The 21557-nt window shown below is 42.0% G+C and overlaps 3 protein-coding genes across 7 annotated transcripts in view; 1 reads left to right on the top strand and 2 right to left on the bottom strand.

Annotated features, from left to right (window-relative positions):
• Positions 1-9456, bottom strand: part of LOC118502718 (WSCD family member AGAP003962) — a 46272-nt gene extending 36816 nt beyond the window's left edge. The window contains exon 1 of the mRNA XM_036035272.1: positions 8823-9456. The gene's annotated coding sequence lies outside the window, so the exon portion shown is untranslated. The remainder of the gene's footprint in view (positions 1-8822) is intronic.
• Positions 9457-11988: 2532 nt separating this feature from the next.
• LOC118502695 (HIRA-interacting protein 3-like) lies at positions 11989-15359 on the bottom strand. Of its 5 annotated transcripts, none has more exons than XM_036035216.1 (6): positions 15218-15359; positions 13783-15127; positions 13338-13723; positions 13094-13274; positions 12747-13033; positions 11989-12684 (listed from the first exon to the last, which is right to left on the bottom strand). In XM_036035216.1, the coding sequence occupies exons 2-6, from the start codon at positions 15105-15107 to the stop codon at positions 12395-12397; spliced, it is 2469 nt and encodes an 822-aa protein (XP_035891109.1). In that variant the 5' UTR covers positions 15108-15127; positions 15218-15359; the 3' UTR covers positions 11989-12394. The 5 variants fall into 5 exon arrangements, with proteins under 5 accessions (XP_035891109.1, XP_035891106.1, XP_035891108.1 ...); XM_036035213.1 differs by having other exon boundaries at positions 12747-13036; XM_036035215.1 differs by having other exon boundaries at positions 15203-15353.
• A 4373-nt stretch (positions 15360-19732) lies between these two features.
• The window catches only part of LOC118502689 (cell wall protein AWA1), a 115107-nt gene continuing 113282 nt past the window's right edge, over positions 19733-21557 (top strand). The window contains exon 1 of the mRNA XM_036035203.1: positions 19733-20847. The gene's annotated coding sequence lies outside the window, so the exon portion shown is untranslated. The remainder of the gene's footprint in view (positions 20848-21557) is intronic.

Genomic DNA, 21557 nt, shown 5'->3' on the forward strand with positions numbered 1-21557 from the left:
AGGCGCTTCAATTGTTACTCGTCGACTCGTATCGCTTCACATGAAATCTCTTTTCCGTTAGCTGCCTTTACGAAATCCTTACTACCTCAACGGTTTTAGCCCCGGATTTTGCTGCGAGCCAAACTCTCCAAACACGTCACGCCTCCATTTCGTTCCATGCTTCAAGGAAAATGCCCAACCGATTTACGAGGTAACTCCAAGACGAAGAACGAAAGGCAGGAAGTCTCTTGCATTTTTTTTCTCTCCCACGTCCACAAAGAACACACACCCATATTCAAGGAAAGTATACACACACTTGAAACTCTTTTCGCCTGCAAAAGGATTCACACAAAGCAACCAACCTTACTACCCACCCACCATTCCGGCCACAGAAGAAGATTCCACCACCCGCTTTCTATAGTGGTGGCGAAGGAAGGGCAAACATTTTCTGCAAAGTCATTCGGTTAGGACGAATGATTAAGTTTGAATTGAGCTCGACGCTCGGCGATCCGTACAAGGTTTTACGCAAAATTCATATCATCATCCTGCCGGAGATGTGTCCGTTTATCGCCCGGAATGAGATGATCAGGAAGTTCGGTACCGCTCTTAACTCAATCTCGAACAATTTCTATGACCCGTAGCGTACACCAACACACACACACATGGGTTTATTGTCGTGCGTGTGCGTGTGTGTGAGAATCAGAAGTTGGAATAAGCACACACATGGGTAAATAATGTAGTGAGGAAAATGTTACTGACGCATCTTAAAAATGTTCCGTTGAATCTTATCCATTTATGTGAAGGCGTAAATTTATAACATCATGGGTGAAATTTAAAGAAAGAAAACTTTATGGAAGCCCGAAGATGACACATTTTCGGAAGAGAAACATTGATTTTGGTTTGTTAGTGGAAAGTCAAAGTTTACAACAGGGTGTGGTTCGGAGAAACTGGGAACTGCTCTACATGCTTTCATTCTGAACAGACTTTGGGTCAAGAAAATTGTCTGCTTACCTTGCACACTTTGTGGAGCTATTTTTCTCAAAGTCCTCACATTATCTCATTAGAAATCCAGCTCACTGTTTGAGAAGTTTAGATGCATTCATCCTCATCAACAGTTGCTAATCTATTGTTCAACTCTGAAGCAAGAAAACCTTCAAATTAATTTCATCAACTTCTTCACAACTCATTCCGACGTCTTGCCAACTTCCCATCTTAAACTTCCACGTAGTGCCCTTCACTGTATCGTACCATCGCATACGCTTAGAATGCAGTTTACACGCGCTGCGAACGCAACCAGCCCCATGTGCAATGCCTGTGCATCAGGTGCATTTCCATGACAACGCAATTTTCTTCCCGCAAGGGAACAACACGGGAAAGAAACTGGTCTGCGCATCTCACGACTTGGGTGCGTTCTTTCCCAAGAATCCGGTCCACTGGTGTGCCAGACCCGGTCGGTCGTCAGGTGGCCATGGTGAGGTGAAATTAAATTTCAACATCCTGTTTCCGCTTTTCCGCTGTAAATCACCGCCACCTTCCCCTATTTTCCTCTATCCTCCCCTCTCCATCCACGGCTTACCGGAACGTGATGTGTTGATGAGACTGGTACCCGGGTAGTTGCCACCACCGCCCCCGGGGTAAGTTTTCTCATTTACTCCGTACGGCACTGTTTTCCCTGTCCCAATCGATATCCAATCAGTAGTGGCAGTGCAGAAAGTTTTTGCAATCGGCCGATCGAGGGCAGCAAAACACAAAACCAGGCAGCCGAAGGCGACTGACTGCAATTGCAAAACGGGATTAAATCGAACGGGCAATCAGTCGGTTCAACGAGCTTCGCGAATTTCGACGGAAAAGAACAAACGTGGCGCGCATTAGTAAGCAGGGTGGAAATAATTATTCAATTTAAAGTTCGTTCATTAGTTTGGCATGCGAGAGTGAAGGGAGTGAAGTTGGGCTGCACGGTTTATGTACATGTGTATGGGTACATGATGGGCTTAACGTTACGTGCAATGGTGCGCACACAATGAATGTTTATGGTGTATTGCACGAACAGCTGAGTCGGTGCTGCTTATTGTGCTGAGCTTATCGATAGTTTTGTCGATTGACGTTTTCGTTGCATGGTTATGACTCCATTCCGAGAAGCGTAGAAATTACTAGCTTTGTGATGAAATCTAATGAGATTTTTTTGTTGTACAATAAGTGTGGTGGAGTCCGTCTGATACATCTGGCCGTATGGCTCGAATGTTTTCTGCTGAAAGGAATGATTAATGATTGACAGACCACGGAGCTTTGGACACTAAGAAGCATTGTTAGCAACATCATAATGGAATTAGTGCCAGTGATGTCAACGGCTTTCTGATAATAAGTCTGAAGTAACGTGGGAATAAATTATGAAGTTAAAATGAACCGTTAGAAATGACTTATCCAGCTTGCAATATCCACCCCTTTTTTACTTTAAAAAATTTTGGTTGGTATAAAATTTTGATTGAAGATATCTTCTGGTGAATTTTAGGACTCTATCACTTTAGGTGGTGAAAGGTGATTTAGGTGATTTTAGGTGATAAGGAAGGCATTAGTGATTTTCAATTTTTATAAATACCAATCGAATAGTGGCGACAACGGCTCGGTTCAAATCCTATCCGGACCGTTCTCCCGTAGTGAGTACTGACTTTTCATCAAGGTGGTAGCAATAAGTCTAGTAAGCCAGAAATGGCAGACAAGACCTAAGAGGTCGTTATGCACACACACTGCATCGTTATATAGAGAGAGAGGGAGAAAAAGTCTTCGGTAACTTGGTTATGTACCCAAGGCTCACATTTAATAAATGTTCGAACGGTCTTAAGCTAGGCAATGAAGAAGTACTTAAGAAAGGCAAACGAGAAGTACTAAATCTTCGAAAAAGCATTGCCGTTTGCAACTTTTCTTTATGAAGAAAAATTCTGCTCTTTTGCTACCGTTATGGAAGCGGCAAACTAGAACTATTTTATCAGTTTGGAGTATATGGCCCATGGATCCAATCTGTGTTGGTACTATGTGGCGTTTATTTAGAAAAAATAGCTCACCCATGTATTGAGCAGAAATCATTTACTTATCAGACGCTTATCTTCGCAGTTTTACAGGCCTGCAGCAGAAGATATCTCTGAAGTCCTCGAATATTCCGGCCCTTCTGGAAGACACATCAACGCCATCACTTTTACTCAATAGTCGAAAAATCTATCCATGTCGACGGTCAAAAAAAACTTTACGGGCTAGGTCGTCTGGTGCCATTCTCATGTGATGACCTAGCTACTGGAGTCTGGCTAGTCTAACTCGCCAACATTTTATTTTTATAATTTTATAATTTTTATATACAATATTGTTAGGAATACGGCCAGACCTTTCGTCATGAAAAAAAAATCATTATTGTTCTTGACTAATCAACGATGAGGGATCAATGACTATCCAGTTACGGATAACAATATTCAAGGAATTTGAATATGGCAGATCAAGATCCTACGAGATAGTGTCAAAGCAGAAGAAGTATTATACAGAAAACTGAATTGTACTGAATAGCAGAAAGAATTCGTCTTTGTAATAAAGAGCCATTGATAAAGGAAGCTAAATTTTCAGAATTGGAAATTGCACAAAAAAGCTGAGGCCTCGATATCGATCAATAAAACCATGGTGATAGACAATCATCAAGCATTGATGATGTTTTATAGATTGCAATTAAAACGCGTTTTTTGTAATATTAAATTCCAAGAAATTAGAATGCCTTTGGCACGAAACAATATCGTTGCGCCATTAAGATATTGAACCATTTACTCGTAAAATATTCGCCTATCGTTTCCAACGCACTAACGTCTCTCGGAAAAACTCATCATTTGACTGCAAAACGTCAAAGTCCCGCACGATCCATTTCATGCGCGTTGCTGCACAGGAATGAATTGCTGTGGAAATTTGCCTTCTGTTTGTTGAGCTGCTTCCTTCCGCTTCGGATGCGCCAGGATATGTACGGCTAGGCGCTGAAACAAACAAATCTCACCCGCGGATCCGGAGCCTTCGAGCGAAAGAGCGACGAGCAGTCCGGCAGGTTTTTCCGACGCCGTATTTGTCGTGTTGCCGAGGCAAACAACGTCGATGGCCGGATTCGAGCGCCAAACTGTGTGTGTGTGTGTGTGTGTGTGTGCCGTTTACGACGGTGAAAGTCAACACGATGGCGGACTTTCTTTGTCAGGCTTTTCTATCTGTAAGAGCTTTTTCGCGCTGGGTGTTGTTGTTATACCACTTCTCCCAGTCATATCATATCCGTGTGATCCATTTTATGATGTTCGGAAAGTTTAGCAGAAATTGTTCTTTGCCTGAGAATGAGCGAAGGGGAAAAAACTGACTCACGGGAAGAAGTGCGAACAAACCGACGAGAGTCTACGAGAGTCGACTTCTTCCTTTCATCATTCGCCTTTGACGGCAATCGGCTTTTTATGCATTAGATTTGGCCGGTGTTTGTAATTCTTCCACTCGATTACATCGTTCGCCAAACAGCTCAGGTGAGTAGCTGATTGATGGATGTTGAATCCTTGACAACCGGCGCAATATCGTACGCCCGGGAAAGCGCTGAACGGTGAAGTTTTCCCACCTTGATGTCGTAAGGTGTGTGTGTGTGTGCGTGAGCCGGAACGTTACATCCTGCCAAGTTGAGAAGAGCCTAGCTGATGCTACTGCTTCTCCATGACACGGTACCGTCCTAAGTACCTATTGCCGTTTGGTCGGAAATACTCACGCCGCCGCTTACTATGGACGGTTACTATCGGCTGTAGCTCACTAATGATAGACTCCGTGTGTGCGTGTGTCTGTGCGTGAATGTGTGTGTGTGTGTCGATCCATAAAGAAAGCAAACGAATGAAACTGTAATCGCAGCTCAAGTGCCACAAGTAATAGCACATTCATATGCAAATATTATGCAAAAGGATACGCATAATGCTGAGCTACGTGAGTAGGTGGCACGTTCGGCGATTACACCCAACGGCTGGCTATAATTATTGAAACTGGTCAGGCCTGGTTGGTAATTATTTTTTATCGTACCGATGGCATTGCTACTCCAACGTTGCATCGTGAAACTTGCTGGCTAAGCCTTAGCTTTGCAGTGAAATCGGTGGCATTCATTTGCGTAAAGTAAACATAAATCGCGTCCTGTGGAATGCATTCATACATGTGCGTTTTGTGATGCTTATTAATGCGATTTTTGGACTTAATATTTTTGTTAAAGGGGCACACTCTATTGAGGGAGAGTGTGAATACTTTAATTGAAATTTATTCACTCATGAAATCATCCTTAAACAGGCTCCACATATTCCAGTCATTAAAGCACGTGTTCCTTACTTACTTATCAGGCGCTACAACTTCGCGGTCTTCGCCTAGTGTAGAAGTGCTCTAAAGCAATCACGGCTGAAAGCACCGTCGTCTACTAATCCCATATCCCGGACGCATCAACTACTTCACTTCTTCCGGATTTGGACCTACCACGCTTTCGCTCGCTTCTTCTGGATGACCTAAAAGGACTTGACGGACTGGGTCGTCTGGTGTCATGTCTCTTGACATGACCAATACACCTAAGACTAACGGGTCTAATTTGTCACGATAGCAGCTCATATGTTTTTTTTTCGTCCATACAGGGTCAAACTGAATATCTTCCTCTCATCCGTAGTTTCGTGAAGAGGTCTTCGGAAGGTGTTGGGCAGAACCTTCTCACAGGCGTATGTGAGTACTGGGACGATTAAAGTGTAGTAGTTTCCTCATGCCGTAGTATGAGTTGTAGTTATCGGTCCTGTCTTTTGACCCCATGTAGCTTTAACTTTGGATGACTTTATAACTGCAATTTCCTATATGTGCATCACCCTTGTGTTAAGTGTTTGCCAATGAAGATACTGGTTTTCGCCTTGTTTTTCCCAACCCGTGGTTTTGTGTCTCTTGCTCGATCTCTTGTTAAGCTCAGGAGGATGTAGAAGAACCTAAAACCAATTGATTTATAAAGGATGATCCATGAAGTTTCTAGCTCCGAGTCTCGTAGTTCGTTCGTAGGTTCAGTCGAGCGCCTTGTTAAAGAACAAACAGGCAAACCTACCTCCCAGGCGCATACCTCTGGTGGTAGCATCGATTGCTATCATCACAAATCATATCAGTTTATCGCTCTTTATACTCCCATAAATAAGTCTCAGTATTTTTATTTAACAAGCACCGTATTGCTTACCTCAATTCAAAAGTGAAAGCAAAATATCCAGTCATTTATTCGATAGACACTCAAATTTTATTAAAAGAATCCAATAGAATTTTTGAAAAAACTTACGAAATTTGTTGCATATTTATGGCACAAAAAATTTTTTTACACACAAATAAAAACAATGTTGTAAGCCGATTTATTATAAGCGGTCAAAATGACCCTCAGACCAGTACACCGAAAAGTGTGTTTGAGTGGTTCAAACGTACCGAAGCATCCTGCCTGCAGCTCTCAGAACGTGGAAATAACTTCAAACGTAAAGTTTAATAGCTTTTCGTTCTGTTTCTGTACAGCAAGTAGGAGGTGGTCTGCTTCACATGACAAAGCCAGGCATCAAATTTCACGCAGAAAGTCCTGCGATACGTAGAACTTACTATGCTCAAATGGTAAAATAAAGTAAAGGAATGTTAAAACTGGGAGGCTAACCGTAAGACCTGTCGAGATTGGTTCATCGTCAAAAGCATAACAGATACATTAAGTGCAGTAAAACGATTATATGATTTATGGTTGATTGTTTTTCACTAATTATAATAACATTTAAATGTAATAGAACTGATAATAATAAAGCCTACACATTTTCTTTATTATTTGAAGGGTCCTTTGTTCTTGGAATAGGTGTTTAATTGAGATTTGTTATGCTGATGGAGATAATGTTACAATTGTTACTGGTTAATGTAATCGAAAATACTAACAATTACTTTAACATTATAGGGGCAACAATATTCAGAGTCGGTAGCGAACCCAGTCTTCAATCACAGGACAAGGTATCGAATCCTGTCCTGACCGTTTTTTTGTACGCAGGACGATCTATCCAGCTGCAGTTCAAGAATAAAAAAAAAAAACAAGAAAAGCCATTGAAGGTAGACCAAGACCTCTCGAGGTTGTAGAGCCACACACGACGAAGAAGCTCTTCAGATAGCTCTTATTACTTAACCAGATTAGCCTTTTATTGTTTTATTTATCACCTTACTTGGATTATTGTCTTCTATTTTAAAATTGAGCTTCAGAGCCTAGCTTCACACGGCAGGACCAGGGTTAAAAACCCATCCCGACCGCCTTCCCGTACGTAAGGCTGACTACTTTGCTACGGGTAACATCAAGTCACAGAAAGTAAGAAATGGCAGGCCGAGACCTCTCGAGCTCATAGTGCCAAGAAAGAAGAAGAACGTACGAGCATTTAAAACATATGGAAAACATCGCAACAAACTTATCATTTCACTCCCTAAGTGAAAGTGCAACCGGTCCATCGTATGGTGACAAATTTATTGCTACAACCCGGTTTTTGCATTACACCTCCCTTTATTTCCATCCGATACTCAGCTCTAACCGGATTACAGACCCAGGGCAGCAAAGCAAACCTTCCCCAAAAAAACAAGTAACCTTTAAACCAGTAAAAGATTACAAAACGTGCTTGCAATTCAAATGTAGTATGAAGGAATTTGCTCTAAATTCTGAGCAGTTATGAAGCAACAGCCCTGCGTCCCCACCGACACCCTTTTCCGTCCCATGCAAATGCCAAAATGCAAACAGCGACCCTTAAAGCACGGTGGAAGAGGCATCATCATCGTGGTCGCAAGTGTCGCCATCTTCCCCAAACCCTCGCGACCCAAATCACTAGCCGCCTGGTTTGCTTACCCCACGATTTAAGGGTACGCTTGTTTGCTTCTATTTTCAATCGCTCCACGCCCTTGCCAGCCCCACCACCCCACCCGACCACCCACCCGAGTTCAATCTACTCGATACTTGCAACTATTTGCTCAGTGGGAAGTTGCCTTCTTTCGGGGTTGGTTTGGTTTTATACCTGTGTCGACCGTGGATGATAATTGTTTACCTGGGGATTTTCTGTAGCGGCGCATCCAAGAAGCAGCATGTTGCTTTACGCACACGCACACGCTGTGCAAAATAAACAAAAGGGTGGCCAAGGCTGCCTGCCAGTACCTCCAAGTAAGCTTTATTTGCAACGCACAGGCGAAAGATCATTGCCGCCGGTTTGGGGTGGGCAACATGAAGAACCATGCCCTTACCTTCTGTTTTATGCTTTCCCAATCGATCTGGTTTCTATCACAAGCTAGAATCATTTATCTCACTTTTTGCCTTCTTATCCACAGACCTCCCATGTACTCCACCAAGTAATCTCGTCTGTACGAGATTCGGTGCTTGTGTGTCGTGGAGAGATGTGATGACGATGTAACGAGCAAAGAGCAAAACCGGCGCACCGTCGGTGCCAACAAGGGCGAGAAGAAATGCCAAACAACCGTCTCAACCGTTAACCCGGGCGGAGTAGTGACAGCACACCGAAAATGTGTACCGGAACAAACGCAGTCAAGGACGCAGAAGCCAAGCCGTCGAGCACCGTGCATCGCTCGCTCTCTCTCGGGAAGGACATCGGTTGACAGTTGCTGTTCTTCTCACGGGCTATCGGATTCTTCCTTCCGATACGACGACCAAATGGGGGGGGGGGGGGCAGAATCTTGTCGGATGACACTTGACTTGACGCGTTGGCTAGCACGGCTTCTTGGTGCCTTCCTTCAAATTTCCAGCTGAGTGCAAATGGCACACTCGTGTTCTTTCTACTTCACTAGAATTTACCTACCTTGTTTTCGCTTGCGTTCCTTGCTTCCGGGCTGGGCTGGGGTTACCGAATTCGTGGTAGTGATGGCGGGCAAACGACAAGCGGGCCTGCTGGATAAACAAAATTCGCGACTCGTGAGGAGATCACACACTGGTCTCCAAGAAACGCTTGGATACTTCTTCACCACAATTCTTCTTCGGAATTTCGTTTTCTTTACAGCACGGCACACTTTAGCATAAAAATCGGCACAACAAAAGCCACCCGAGAGAGAAGAAAACAAAAACGCCCGACGCCGAAAATCCGCCCGTTTTTTGTTATCCTTTTCGCGTTTGTTTTGCCGATTGCTCTAAAAACCAAGGGCCCCCCCTGCCCGTTTATGTTGGGCTGTTTCGCGTTTTCACACCGGCACACACACTCCCAAGCTATTCCTTTTGCTGTCACACACTATGCCAGGCGGGGTGGTGTGCACGTACACACCAAACGCTATGGTGGTATGGGTGCGCGTTGCGATTTTTTTTTCTCTCGCGCTTTGTTTCGTTGAACCGAACCCCGCCGAGATTACACGCACGCGGTCTCGCACAGCACGCACCGAAGCGCCTTGGGCGTCAGCGTTTGGTCGCGGTCGGAAGATGACTGAGAAGCGCAATTCGCATCACACGTCCCGTACCGGGGAAGAGCGTTCGTTTCAAGCCAGCATCTGCCCCAGCGGGGAAAAGAAACTACCATCGGCCGAATGCGAAGCGATGGAGCCGCCCGATACTCTAAGCAGGCGGTGACGTGTACAGTGGGTAGCGTATGAGTAGGTTTTGCGTTGAAGCAATTATTTTTTGAAAAAAATGCTACAATTTCAATAACAAAACACAAGATTCCTGGCAGAATTCTGTACCACAAATTATACCAAAAATGTATCTAATTTTTTATACAATATTATTGTATATGTTCCGATTGTTGCATAGTTTTACATGGTATGAGAGGTTTTGATTTTCTTTTTTGTGCTACACAGGTTCCTAACCAGTAAAGTAAACGCAAATTAAAATAGTGAATTTAAGAAGCGTTCATAATAATTAAATAAAAATCCTAATGAGAAAAAAACCTCTTAATTAAATAATAATTACTATCTTCAAGCAATGATATGCTATAACCTTAACTATGGCAGATCTACTAAAAACTCGTCTAGACTTAAAAAATGTTGTTTCTCTTGAAGTTTTCCTTTTTCATTTAAATTCTCAAACTTATTTTTTTGTACGACAGCTTCCACAAAAACTATATTTACTTCCGTAGTGTTCGTAGCCGACTTGGGCAGTGGGATTAGTTTTGCTATATTTTTTAAACTATTTTGTAGTATTTTACCTTTCTGAAAAATAAACTGCTTTATTTTTACACAATGTTTTCGATTGTATGTCCAATATTTTTCAAATTTTCAATTCGCTTATAAATTTCTAGCTCCGCTTATGCGAGTCACTTCTTCAATACAAATGTATCGTTTAAAAGGTTACCAAAAAAGACTCATCTTATAAAAATTGGAATGAAACCATGCGTTAAAAAAATACTAAAAATCAAAATATGAAAAAATCGTGCCTTTCCCTGTAAAACTGTATGGCAGTGAGCTAAAACTACTTCAAAATATATTTACCTTTAGAAAAAATGCCTTATGTAGTGCCTTAAAAAATGCCTTAAAAAATGTAGTAATTCTCTACAACTTACTACAGTATCATGTTTCGCTAACTCTTCTAGTTATTTTCTTATTCTTTAAAAAAACAGATGTTCATATAGTTTTGAAAAGAACTGTATGAGACAATGAAACGATTGTTGTTATTCTCAACTGGGCAATACTACTCAAATAAATCTCCGTTTTAGTCCCGCAGTCAGCCAGAAATGCTCTTCTTTCCATTGCAAATATATATTGCCTTGACAGCATTATGTAACTTCGTTAAATTTTACACATGTAACTTTAATGATATATAGTCTAAAATAATTACAAAATTATATCTTACAACATTACACCGCACTGTAGTTTGGTGGTTTCGGGAAACTTTTCCGACCCGTTACCGAACGCTCGTTCGGCAGTGGGTTCGTCGATTTTCCGACGATCCGGCTGCAACGGTATTGGTAAGAGAGGGACGCGTTGTTTGGCTTGCGATTTTCCATGCGCACGTTTTTCGCGTACACGGCCCGCTGGTAAGTATTGGTGTGCAATCCGTCCAAGGGGGGGGGGGGGGGGGGGGGGAGTGGTTAATGTTTTGCAACATATTCCCACCCATTTCTTCGCTCTACCTTCTTCTATGTGGGGGGTCTCTTAAACACACATACAAGCATGATGCATCGTGGGGTGGAAAAACATCGCGGATTGCACCACTACCACAACGCACCGTACCGTGCCGGGGTGGTTGAGCGTGCATCAGTGTAGGGGTGTGCTGTGCGAAAGGGTTTCGCGCTATGTTGTGCATTTTCCCGGCAGATTAGAGATTAACCAGAGCGGCTGGTCGGTAGATAAGCGAACGGAGAGATGCTGGCCGCAATGTTTTCGGATGCCGTTTGTTTGTGTGGAAGAGTTACGATAGCGGCGGGTGGATTTTTTTTTATCCTGGATGCACGAAGTGCCGCACCAAGAATGCAATAAATTTCTATGTTTTGTTGAGCTCTTTGAGTTAAAAATTAAATTGTTCTTATGTGATGCAATGCTATTTTAAATGTTCGGAGTTTTTCCTTGAGCATGAGCACACACTAACGAACATCAAAGGTGAAAGAGCAGGCAAGAGAAAGAAAATAGATGTGATGTAAGACCCGATGTCATGTCGTTCTGTACCATGGTTGATCACGGTTTTTATGCAAACATCTGCCTCTTTTCACACTGCATTGTGCAGGCGTTTCATAAGCGAACGGTCGGAAAAAAGGACCGAGGCAAATCATGTTTCGTCTCGCGTTCGCTTTCTTTGGCTCATGCCCGTGGCCCGTTTGCGTGTCTGTTCTGTTTCCGAGATGAAAACGTAACGACGACAGTGACCTATATAAAACGGGGGCACCATTGGGAGGGATTACATTAAGGGGGTGGGCTAGGATCGTTCTTGATGCTTTGCTACACGGTGTAGCGTAATTTTGATTTTGTTTTGTAATAAAATTAATTAAATAAATTTCATTAACAATTATTGTGGTAAAAGAAAAACATGTTCACACAAAATTACAACCATTTGCAGTGTACAATATCATTTTTATTTCAATTTCTTCCGAAAACTTTGCATTAAAAAGAAGCACATGCTCTTACCGAAGCACTACCTTACTTCGCTAGAAAAAGCAAACAAATTTCATCATGACTACAAACAAAAGGTGTAACCTTTGCAAAAACAAGCTCGTTTAAAAAGATAAACGTTACGTATGGCGCATCGTAAAGGGAAATAATGCTTGTTGCAGCTATGCTTATTTTAAAACTAATTTTTGATTGTAGTTTTCAGCGTGTAAAACTAATTGGGAAAATTGCACACGTTCAAAAGTGGAGTTATATTGCTTACGAGAAATGATTTTTACATCAAATAAAATCAGGCTTTGCCAGCTAATTGCAAACTGAGATACGATCTTTTTTTTAAGCATATGTGAAATCATTCGTTTGGAGGTGAATTTGAATGATTTAAATCACCTGTCGGCAATGCTTGTTCTACGCCTTTTTCCGATGGGTCATTTTCTTCAGGCGACGACACCTGCTCCTGCTGCTGCTGTTTGCATTCTGTTTCTTGCTCAACCGTTTCGGAAGGAACAGAAGCAGCAGAAGCGGGGTCCACCACCGTCTGCTCATCCTTCTGAAGACACTGTTGTTCCGGTGGAAGATTTGCGCTGGTTTCAGCAGCTGTCGTTTCGGACACTTTCTTAGCCCTTTGCCGTGTTACGCGACCTGTGGAATATATTCTATGTTAAAAAAGTCTACCCAAAAACACAGTGGAAATATGCTTGTACCTTCGCCACTGCCAATGATAACGCTCGTGTCCAAAACTTCCACTTCTTTTTTGAGTTGAATTTCCTTACGCAGCTCGCGACACTTTTCGTCCGTCGGTTCACCCTGTAGACCGTGCGCCTGGAGAAAGCGTAATATGGCCTCGGCACGGTCGTGATTGGTTTCACACCCCTGCCAAAGCTTCTGATAACGCATGTGCCGAAAGCCTGCCATCTTGAGATACTCCTTCATCCGGTGAACGGATCTCGTACCTCCCTGGGAGCTTGTTGATTCCGCTCTGGATGATGTGCTTCTAGAATAGGAATTACTTATAGTTAATTGCTCAGGCCTAGAAATGATGTGGTCTTACCGAGAATATCGATAGTTTGAAGACTTTGTATAGGCCGCACTTTCCTTGCGATGTCTGTATTCCGAGTGATGATTTTTCTTGTGATAGCAGCTAGCGCCTGCCGATGATTTCACGCTTCCACCAGGCCATGGTTCTTCCTCCGAAGAGCTACTGCTCGACGCGTGAAGAATATGTAGCGGAACTGCAGAATAAAAGCCATATTATAAAATCCCCTCAAAACAATTATCCTACCACACCCGTGTACCTTTAACATTTCCGAAGTATATATCGTTCGGAATATCCTGCGAGCGATCATAAAACCGATCACGCTTCGGATGCTTCTTCAGCACCAGTTGCTGCAGCTGCTGTTGCTGATAGGCGGGCAGCTTGAGGCGTGCGATTTCTTCTGCCCTTTTTGCCCTGCGCTGGGCATGTTTTTCGTCGTCGTCGTTGTCGTCGTCTTCCTCATCGCTTGATGCATCGTCGTCGTACCGGTCGGTAGCCTTGGCTCGTGCGTAGTATTTACTGCGCTTTTGCTTCTGACGCTGCCAGTGGAGTTTGGTGCTGACGGTAAACACACGATCCGGCGTACCGAAATACATATCGTTCGGGACGTCTTCACTCGATGAACTAGCGCAGGATCCGAACGGGCTGTGTAATTGAAGAATGATATTAATCTAGATTTAAATACGTACGCCGCATTTACTTACTCGTCATTCGACACTTTTGGTCGTTTTTTTCTCGAGTTCGATTTTTGGCACTTTTGTGATGTAGGTCTAATTGATCCTTCCTTTAAGGATTCTTCATCCGACGAAACTGATACAGATTCCTTCCGCTTGGAGTTTTTTGCTCCAGCAAATGATGGATAGGTTTTCCTATTACCATTGCTATCATTTTTTCTGCAATGATTTTCCTCATCGCCATCACCATTTTCTGCTTCTTCCTCCGCATCGTTCGGGTCAATAATGGGCGCGTCTAGTGCAACGGTCCGTCCCATCTGGCCAGCCGTTACACCGTCTATTATTGCATAGTTATCCCCCGTTTCGTCTATCAGCAAATCGGCATCAAACATTTCGTTTTCGTCTTCTCGGCCAATATCTTCGACGGAACTTGCAACGATCGGGTCCAAAGTTTCCGATTCGCTTAACGAATGCCTACCGGGTTCCGATGCTGCATCCGAGCCGGTTTCTTCGGCTGTTATTGTTTCTGCTTGCACTAGTACTACGTTTTTGAACAGGGAAGATACATTCCCCGAATCCGTTGGACAGGAGTCAGATATCACAGTATCGCTGCTGTATTCTTCATCTTCATCGTGATTAGAATCATCCAGCTTTTCGTCCACCGATGTGATGTCATTCGTTTTAGAGCGTTTCGCTGGAGCAGTATTATCCGGTTCCGGCTTGTTTGATACGCTTGGAGGTTCACCTTCTCCAACGGGTGTTTCGTTCGATATGGCACTATCATCATTGGGTTTGTTCGGGTTTCTCGTTTCTGTAGGTTTTGAAGATTCATTTACAACAACTTCCTTAATCGATGCATCGGTTTTATCGTTCACTGCTGTTTGTTCCTCAGCATTTAGCGGCGCTATACTGGAATCGCCCGGTATTGACGCATCTGTGTTTTCTTTAGATGACGAGGTTCCATTACAAACAGATGGCTCGACAGCTTCTTCCGTTGAATCGGTCATCTGTTGTCCATTCTGAACAGCTGGTGCATGAGCGGGTGGTTGTTTTTGTGGCACGCTTTGAGACGAGCTAAGATTATCCCCGACTGAACTAGAATATGGATCAACGCTATTCGTCCCGGAGGTGGAAGTAGTAGTGGCTGGAACCGTATTGCTATTTTCAATGTTATTATATGCAGCAGCATCACCGGGGTATGGACTAGCAGCAACCACCCCGGAGGGCATCAATTGTTCGAGCATCGGTGGTTCAAAATTAACGTTCGACGCGGTTGATTTGTCTCCGTTTGCCGCAGTTTCTTGATACGGTGGGAAAGAGCTGGCGACTTTCTGCATGTACGGATAACCCTCCATCGTTTCTATCGCTAGCCGATCTGTAAACAATTGCGTACGGAGCGCAAAGAAATGGTTAATTAGTGTTGATAACAAGGGAAATTGGTTTTACCTACAAGCTCTTGTCTTACCCAAAGCAGTTTCTAACTGTTGGGCAACTAAAACGCTAGTTTTGTGTGTATTTCACTTAAAATAAACTGAAATTATGCTACTGATGCACTCAAGAGTCTGTTTGTTGTTTGTTGATTGTTTACCTTCAAGGTCAGCGTGTTGCCCAAGGTCGGATCACGGGAATGACTTTTGACAGCTTGGAAACGAAACGAAATGAGATTTGTTGATTTGTAATCGTTAGAAATTCTAAGCTTTCTAACTCAAAATAATTAGTTTCGATTATATAAAATGAAGTATAAGAATATTCCAAATATCAAAAATGAACTATAATCCACCAAATAAGTCTATATTTTCATTTATCATTTGTAGCATTTTGTCCGCAGATCACATGGCTTGCATCGGGCAGTGAAATTTAAAAACGAAATATTTCACGCGAAAAGTTTCATGCCGACAGCGAATCACCGCGATTGTGACTTTTTTAAATTGGCGGTTTATATTTTAAAGCAATGAATCGAATTGAAATATTGTAGGACGTAATTATTGCGATTAATTACTGACGCTCGATTCCTCAAAAACATAACACGAGTAAAGTCCGCACACATTTTGTAAATTGAATTAACAGAACAGAGCATTTGATATATGGGTTTGTTCACTTAAATTGGGCACACATTTTAGGTTCTAGGTGTTATTTGGGTGTGAGGTGGCTCTGTGCAGGTCTTCACACGACAGAACCGAGGTTCAAATCCCTTCATGACAGCCTCCCCGTACGCAGGGCTGACTACTTTGCTACGGGTAAAATCAAGTCACAGAAAGCCAGAAATGGCTGGCCGAGACCTCTCGAGGTTGTAGTGCCAAGAAAGAAGAAGAAGAAGTTATTTTGGTGTCCAATCTAATCGGAACTGTCTTACTGTCCTAATTGTCCAGATAAGAGGCGTTTCAAGCTTCTTAGAGGCTTTTAATAGAGTTGAAGTTTGGGGTAGAATTTATAATTGAATTAAACAAATTGAACTCATTCCCAGAGCCAAAGATATATGTGGCCGTGATAAGGGGGAGTTGGGATGCGGTGCTCTAGGCACGAAGATCCCTTATGAAGTTCCGCTTTCTAATATTCTAATCTACAAGGCCGCAACAATCAACCCTCATTATAGGAATATCCAACTCTGTTGTTTTTTCCAAGGCCCTTTCAAAGTCCTGACTCCCTATCATAAGCTTGGTTTGCTTCCACTATGATCCGTCCCTGATTTAGATACGAGTTAAATGGCAGCAAAAGGCCCTTAGAGACTTAAGAGGCAAACATGAAGGACAATTTGGTTCATGTTTATGATTCAAGTACATTATTGATTTACTTATTTCAAAAGAAGTCACATTTGAACTGTCTTAGGTGGAGCCCAAATATGTTTGGTTTCATTCTAAGAATTTTTGCCGGTGTCTCAAATAAGTTTAATTTTTTAACACTCAATAATACAACTTTGAATTGTATAGTTTAACATCTGTTCTGTAGTATAGACAACGTAACGAAGTTGTGATTTTCAATTTTATGGTACAATTTTATGCCTGAAATAAGCATTACATCCCACAGTTTAATGATAATTTAGAAAATATTTAAGATTTGTTTTAAAGTATTCTGAACGATTTCCGGTTCTCAATAACATGGAACTTCTGGCATAACAAATGCATCAAATTTCGTGCTACTTATCTTAGACGTGTCCTTGTAGAACTCTATCATTTGTATTTTATTGAACATTGTATAAGACATCACAGGTTAACAGTTTGTAAACAGAAACATGGTTCATGCATGCATGTTAGGCTTCATCTCGCAAGTATAGTGTTAAAAGGCAAGAAATGTATTTTTGTCAATTTTTTGTCGGCCACGCCCTATAAACCTATAAAAAATGAGATACGTACTAAGGTTCTAGCTACTTACTAATTAGGACAATATTGCGTGAACCCGTCATAATTAAAATATAAATAAAAAATACTACCAACTGATTATACCTCAGCATTACGATACTTCTCAGCTCAAAATCACATTCGCTTAACATATGGACTTAACGGAGAAGGTGTTTACTTAAAAGGATTTTTCACTGGTGTAGTTGATAGGACAATGGATGCTCCGCCACAATATAGACGAGATGTCATGAGGATGGCTCCGAACAACCAAGCCCGTATACTCCTTTTAAATTCTCCACACAAACCAAATAGCTTTGGCAGGCCTATCGAGCGATTACGTTGATATTAACAGCTGGGATATAGGATTGATGATCATGAGCGTGTCGAGGGTTTTTGGAAGTTTGAACAGTCATGGAAAGAGGATATTGTAGTGTACTCGGTTAGGCATAAAGTAGTATTAGAGATAGGTTAAGTTAGATGTATTCGTAAATAAGTGTTAGGATAGTATTACTAATAAATACTAGGTTAGTGTTAGTGATTAGTGTTAGGCTAGTACCAGTGGTACGCGTTTGAATAATAAAATACTGGCATCGTTTCTGGTACGTCTTGTCACAGCAGTTATAAGGAACACGCGAATGTCTACACCACAGATGGATGAGGCTGGTGAGTTCAGAAAGTAAATCCTGGATACAGGGGTACGATCCAGAAACGATTGTATTACCGTTCTTACTGCGTGACGACCGGCAACGTTGTTTCTTGGAAAATTCCGTGAAGGGAGCCTAGAATATTTATTTTATAATATTAATCCTGGCTCCAGATACTCCACTTCCCAATATTTTAATTGTCTGATGGGCATTTAATATCATGTACTGAAAATCATAGCTTTTTATGTAAAAACATACTTATGAAACTAAGTAGTATCTCAAAAAACTTTGTTATATTACAATCAGTTAATTTTCATTGATCACGTAAGTATGATAACTAGTTGCATTTGCTTCTTGTACTGCTCTAAAATCTTTGTCTCCAATTATCCTCCATTTTCTACAGTCAAAGAAATGTATCTCTCCCGGTAACTGTTTCGTTCCGTTCAACGCAGGTTTTGCTCCGGATCCGGTCTGATGTCATCGTGATCTAAAATCGGGCGAGCGAACCCGAGCGAACCTGAGAACGAAACGATAGTTAGCGATTCTACGCACGGGTTCACTTGCTCGGTCACGCTTTTGTCGTTTGGCTGCTGTCCACTGTTGCACGGCACCGGAAAACTACCGTTTCCAACCTAACACTGCCCACTTGGAAGTAGTGCTCTGAATTTAATTGCCTCATTCGACACAAAACGCACTACCGGTTAAGCGTATGCACGGCGAAAGGAACCTGAAGCATCAACCCCTAAAAAAGGAAGTACAAAATGGCCGCACGTAACGAATATCACATTTATACTGGGGAAGAATACGCAAGTAGAGAAATCTTGTACGATTCTGGATCTTCTTAAACTGAGTTGAATTTGTTGGAGCTAGGAACAAACTTAACTTAATTTGGGTCGATGGTTTTAGAGGAATAGGATTATTAAAGTCGGCTATCACTATCCAATCCATGCTCAATATCCAATCATCTGAAGGGTGAGCCCTTCAATGTATGATGAGTGTCGTATTTCAACAAGCTGTATGGAGCTGGCTTAATTCGATCGCTACCTCAATCGTGTCGCGACGGTAGCACTTACGCTGCATCACGCTAACCATTGGCTGACGGTTGTTTTGTGTGTCGATAACTTTTCAACCCTTTTTTTTGCTGTTGTTGTTGAATCCCACCGCATCCGCACACGCCGGTGTGTTTCAATATTTATTACACTTGAAATGATTGCCGTTTTTCCCAGCCCCGGTGGGATCGATGTCCCACGCCGACCACGCCCATGTCGTGACAAAAACATGGGGCGCTTAAGATGAGTTCGGGTTTCTGTTTTGTGTGTCGTTTTGTGGTGACCGTTCTGCTTTTACTGTTGTGTCTTTCTTTGTGAAGGTTTTCTATCCGAAAAGTGTTCAAATTTTAGGTTAGGTAGGCAATGTTGAAAAGTAAATTTATTTCAATTTTAAAAAGGAAACTAGTAAAATTTAGTTTAATTTATGTCAGCCAAACGTCAAAAAATTGCACGATTTTCCATACACAACGATTCCTTAAATCTCTGTTAAACTGCCTATTTTTCGTGATGGTTTTCATATAATAGTCGATATGAAGATTACTTATTTCTAGATTTTCATGCCATCGGATTAATTTTTCCTTCGCATTTTTTATAGAACCAGTGTACTAGCTGCATAAGCAAAAAGAAGTTTCGATCTGTCCCATTTCTATCAGTCACATCCATTATAGGATACAATTTTCTTCAAAGCATCACGTAATCATGCACAACCGATCAATGGACTTCAGTCCAAAGCAATCGGATCCACACGCAAAACAAAAACTCCTGAATGAACGACGTTTTCCCGGCTCGGATCCTTCCCATCTGGCCTTCAATCGTGACCGTCTCGACCGATTGATGATCGATCGATTGAAGACAGAAATGTTTGTTGCTTTTTTTACCCTTCTCTCTTGCCTGTCACGAACAGCAACAACGGTTTGCTGTGGTATCACTTAGAAATGGATTGCGCAAAAATACGATCGCTTATCAGCCCGAAACGACATGCAAATCCATGATCTAGGAAGATGAGTAAAATAGTACAAAGCGGTGTCTAGTGATAAGACACACTTAGTACCAGAAACAGATCAACAACAACAACTGGGAGGAGTAAGCTATAAAACGGTTTTCAACCCCGTTTGGGGATGTTTTTTTTATGTCTACTGCGGGGTGGAAGCGGACCGATCGAACAGTCTTGTCGACCTTCTTACTCTACTGCGTGTCTTGAGCTGGATGGGCTTGTGGTTGTCTCTGTTGCGCATCGCAAACAATCGTAGCAAGCTACTGATTGGATGGCTGGTTGGGTGCTAGGAATCCGGTATGGCTCAACACGGTCCGCCGCTCGTATATCGGGAGTATGGATGAACGCGATCGTGTGTTTGTGCTCGTGTGGGGAGATGGTTTAACCTTCGGCACAGTAACCCGGGAAAAGGTTGATGGGTTTTAGTATTTAATTTACAATTTTATTTGGCAAATTAAGTGATAAGTAAAAGCTTCCTTGGTTGTTTAATATTATAAAATTTATTCTTTTAAGACTTATTAAAATTCTATTTTTTTCTGTGGATATTTTAAACATATTAAACCTGGATAATTTTAAATTTTTTAAGATTAAATTCCATAGATTAAATATAATAATAATTTCAGCATATTTCATTACCACAAACTCAACTCGAACTATTTTATCCCAACTCTTCTGGTACACACCCAATACACCGGCGCTGTTTGTTTCGATCGCAGTCACAACGGTTAACTGGTTCCGATCGGCCCTTGCTCGGCACTGTTGGAAGCAGATGCTGTTATTTTTTTTTATGTCGAAAGCCGGCGTACGATCGAGGTACTCGCGATCGCACCAGCGGACGGTCGGTTCAGTGTGTTTGTCGATCGTGTTGAATAAGGTCGAACCGCACGAGGTTCGTCGGTTGCATGCACCAAGGATCGCAGTTTCGTCGTCCGTATCGTCGCGTATCGTCGTGTGTTTTTGAGCGCCAAGCGAACGTTTCCCAGTTGTTGTTTCTTATGAAGTGTAAAGAAAAGGTTAAATTAATAAAATTCAAAGTGTGTGCTTTTTTTTTGGAAATAATTTACGTCGTGAAGGTGAGATTGGAAAGGAATATGAAGTGTTTTTAGAATAATAAAATGTAACATGGAAAATGTGAGCCTTTATTCAAAGTTCGTATTAATAATTTTGTGACACTGTTTCTTCCAAGCTCAATACGGAAGTATTTCCATCAAACAAATAATGCTCATACCACGTCGTAAAACACCGCAATTCGGTTGGCCGGCTTTAATACAAAAAAAAAAAAAAACACAAAAAGAGAGAAATAAAAAACAACAAAACCCACACCAACGGAAACTGATGCTGGCGATCGCAGCGCGCTTCCACCCCAAAATGTTGACCCAAGTGATTAGCGTTAAATTAGCGGGTGAAATCAGAGCAAATGCGGAGTGAATGGATAAGCGCGAAATGCGTCTATTTTTCCGCTTCCGCACTGGGCCGCAGGAGTGTCGGTGGAATGGTCCGAGAGAGAAAAAAAAAGGCGCAGTGTGAAGTGGTTTGCACTGCGATTTTTTTTTGGTTACTGTTTTGTGCATTTGTGCGATGCGTGTGAGTTTTAATGTGATAAAAGCTGGATGGATTGGTGAGCGGAAAATGGTTGCGGAATCAAAGTGGATGCAGTCAAACGAACGTCGAAATTGGGAATTTTTGATCGATTTTTGGTGATAATTAGTTAATCTGAATAATTTGTGATGAAATGACGAAAAATGTGATGATAAATTCACTCACAAAGAGTTAAAACTAAAAA

The sequence above is a fragment of the Anopheles stephensi genome, chromosome 2 (genome assembly GCF_013141755.1).
Source record: "Anopheles stephensi strain Indian chromosome 2, UCI_ANSTEP_V1.0, whole genome shotgun sequence".
In the NCBI taxonomy this organism is placed as follows: Eukaryota; Metazoa; Arthropoda; class Insecta; order Diptera; family Culicidae; genus Anopheles; species Anopheles stephensi.

What these genes read in the sequence shown, in the direction of transcription:
- LOC118502695 (XM_036035213.1), bottom strand. Translation starts at nt 15,107, where the DNA reads ATGGAGGGTTATCCGTACATGCAGAAAGTCGCCAGCTCTTTCCCACCG. An exon ending in CCAAAAGTGTCGAATGACGA is followed by an intron (nt 13,724 to 13,782) that starts GTAAGTAAATGC and finishes TCAATTACACAG; the next exon opens with CCCGTTCGGATCCTGCGCTA. An exon ending in ATACTTCGGAAATGTTAAAG is followed by an intron (nt 13,275 to 13,337) that starts GTACACGGGTGT and finishes TTTATTCTGCAG; the next exon opens with TTCCGCTACATATTCTTCAC.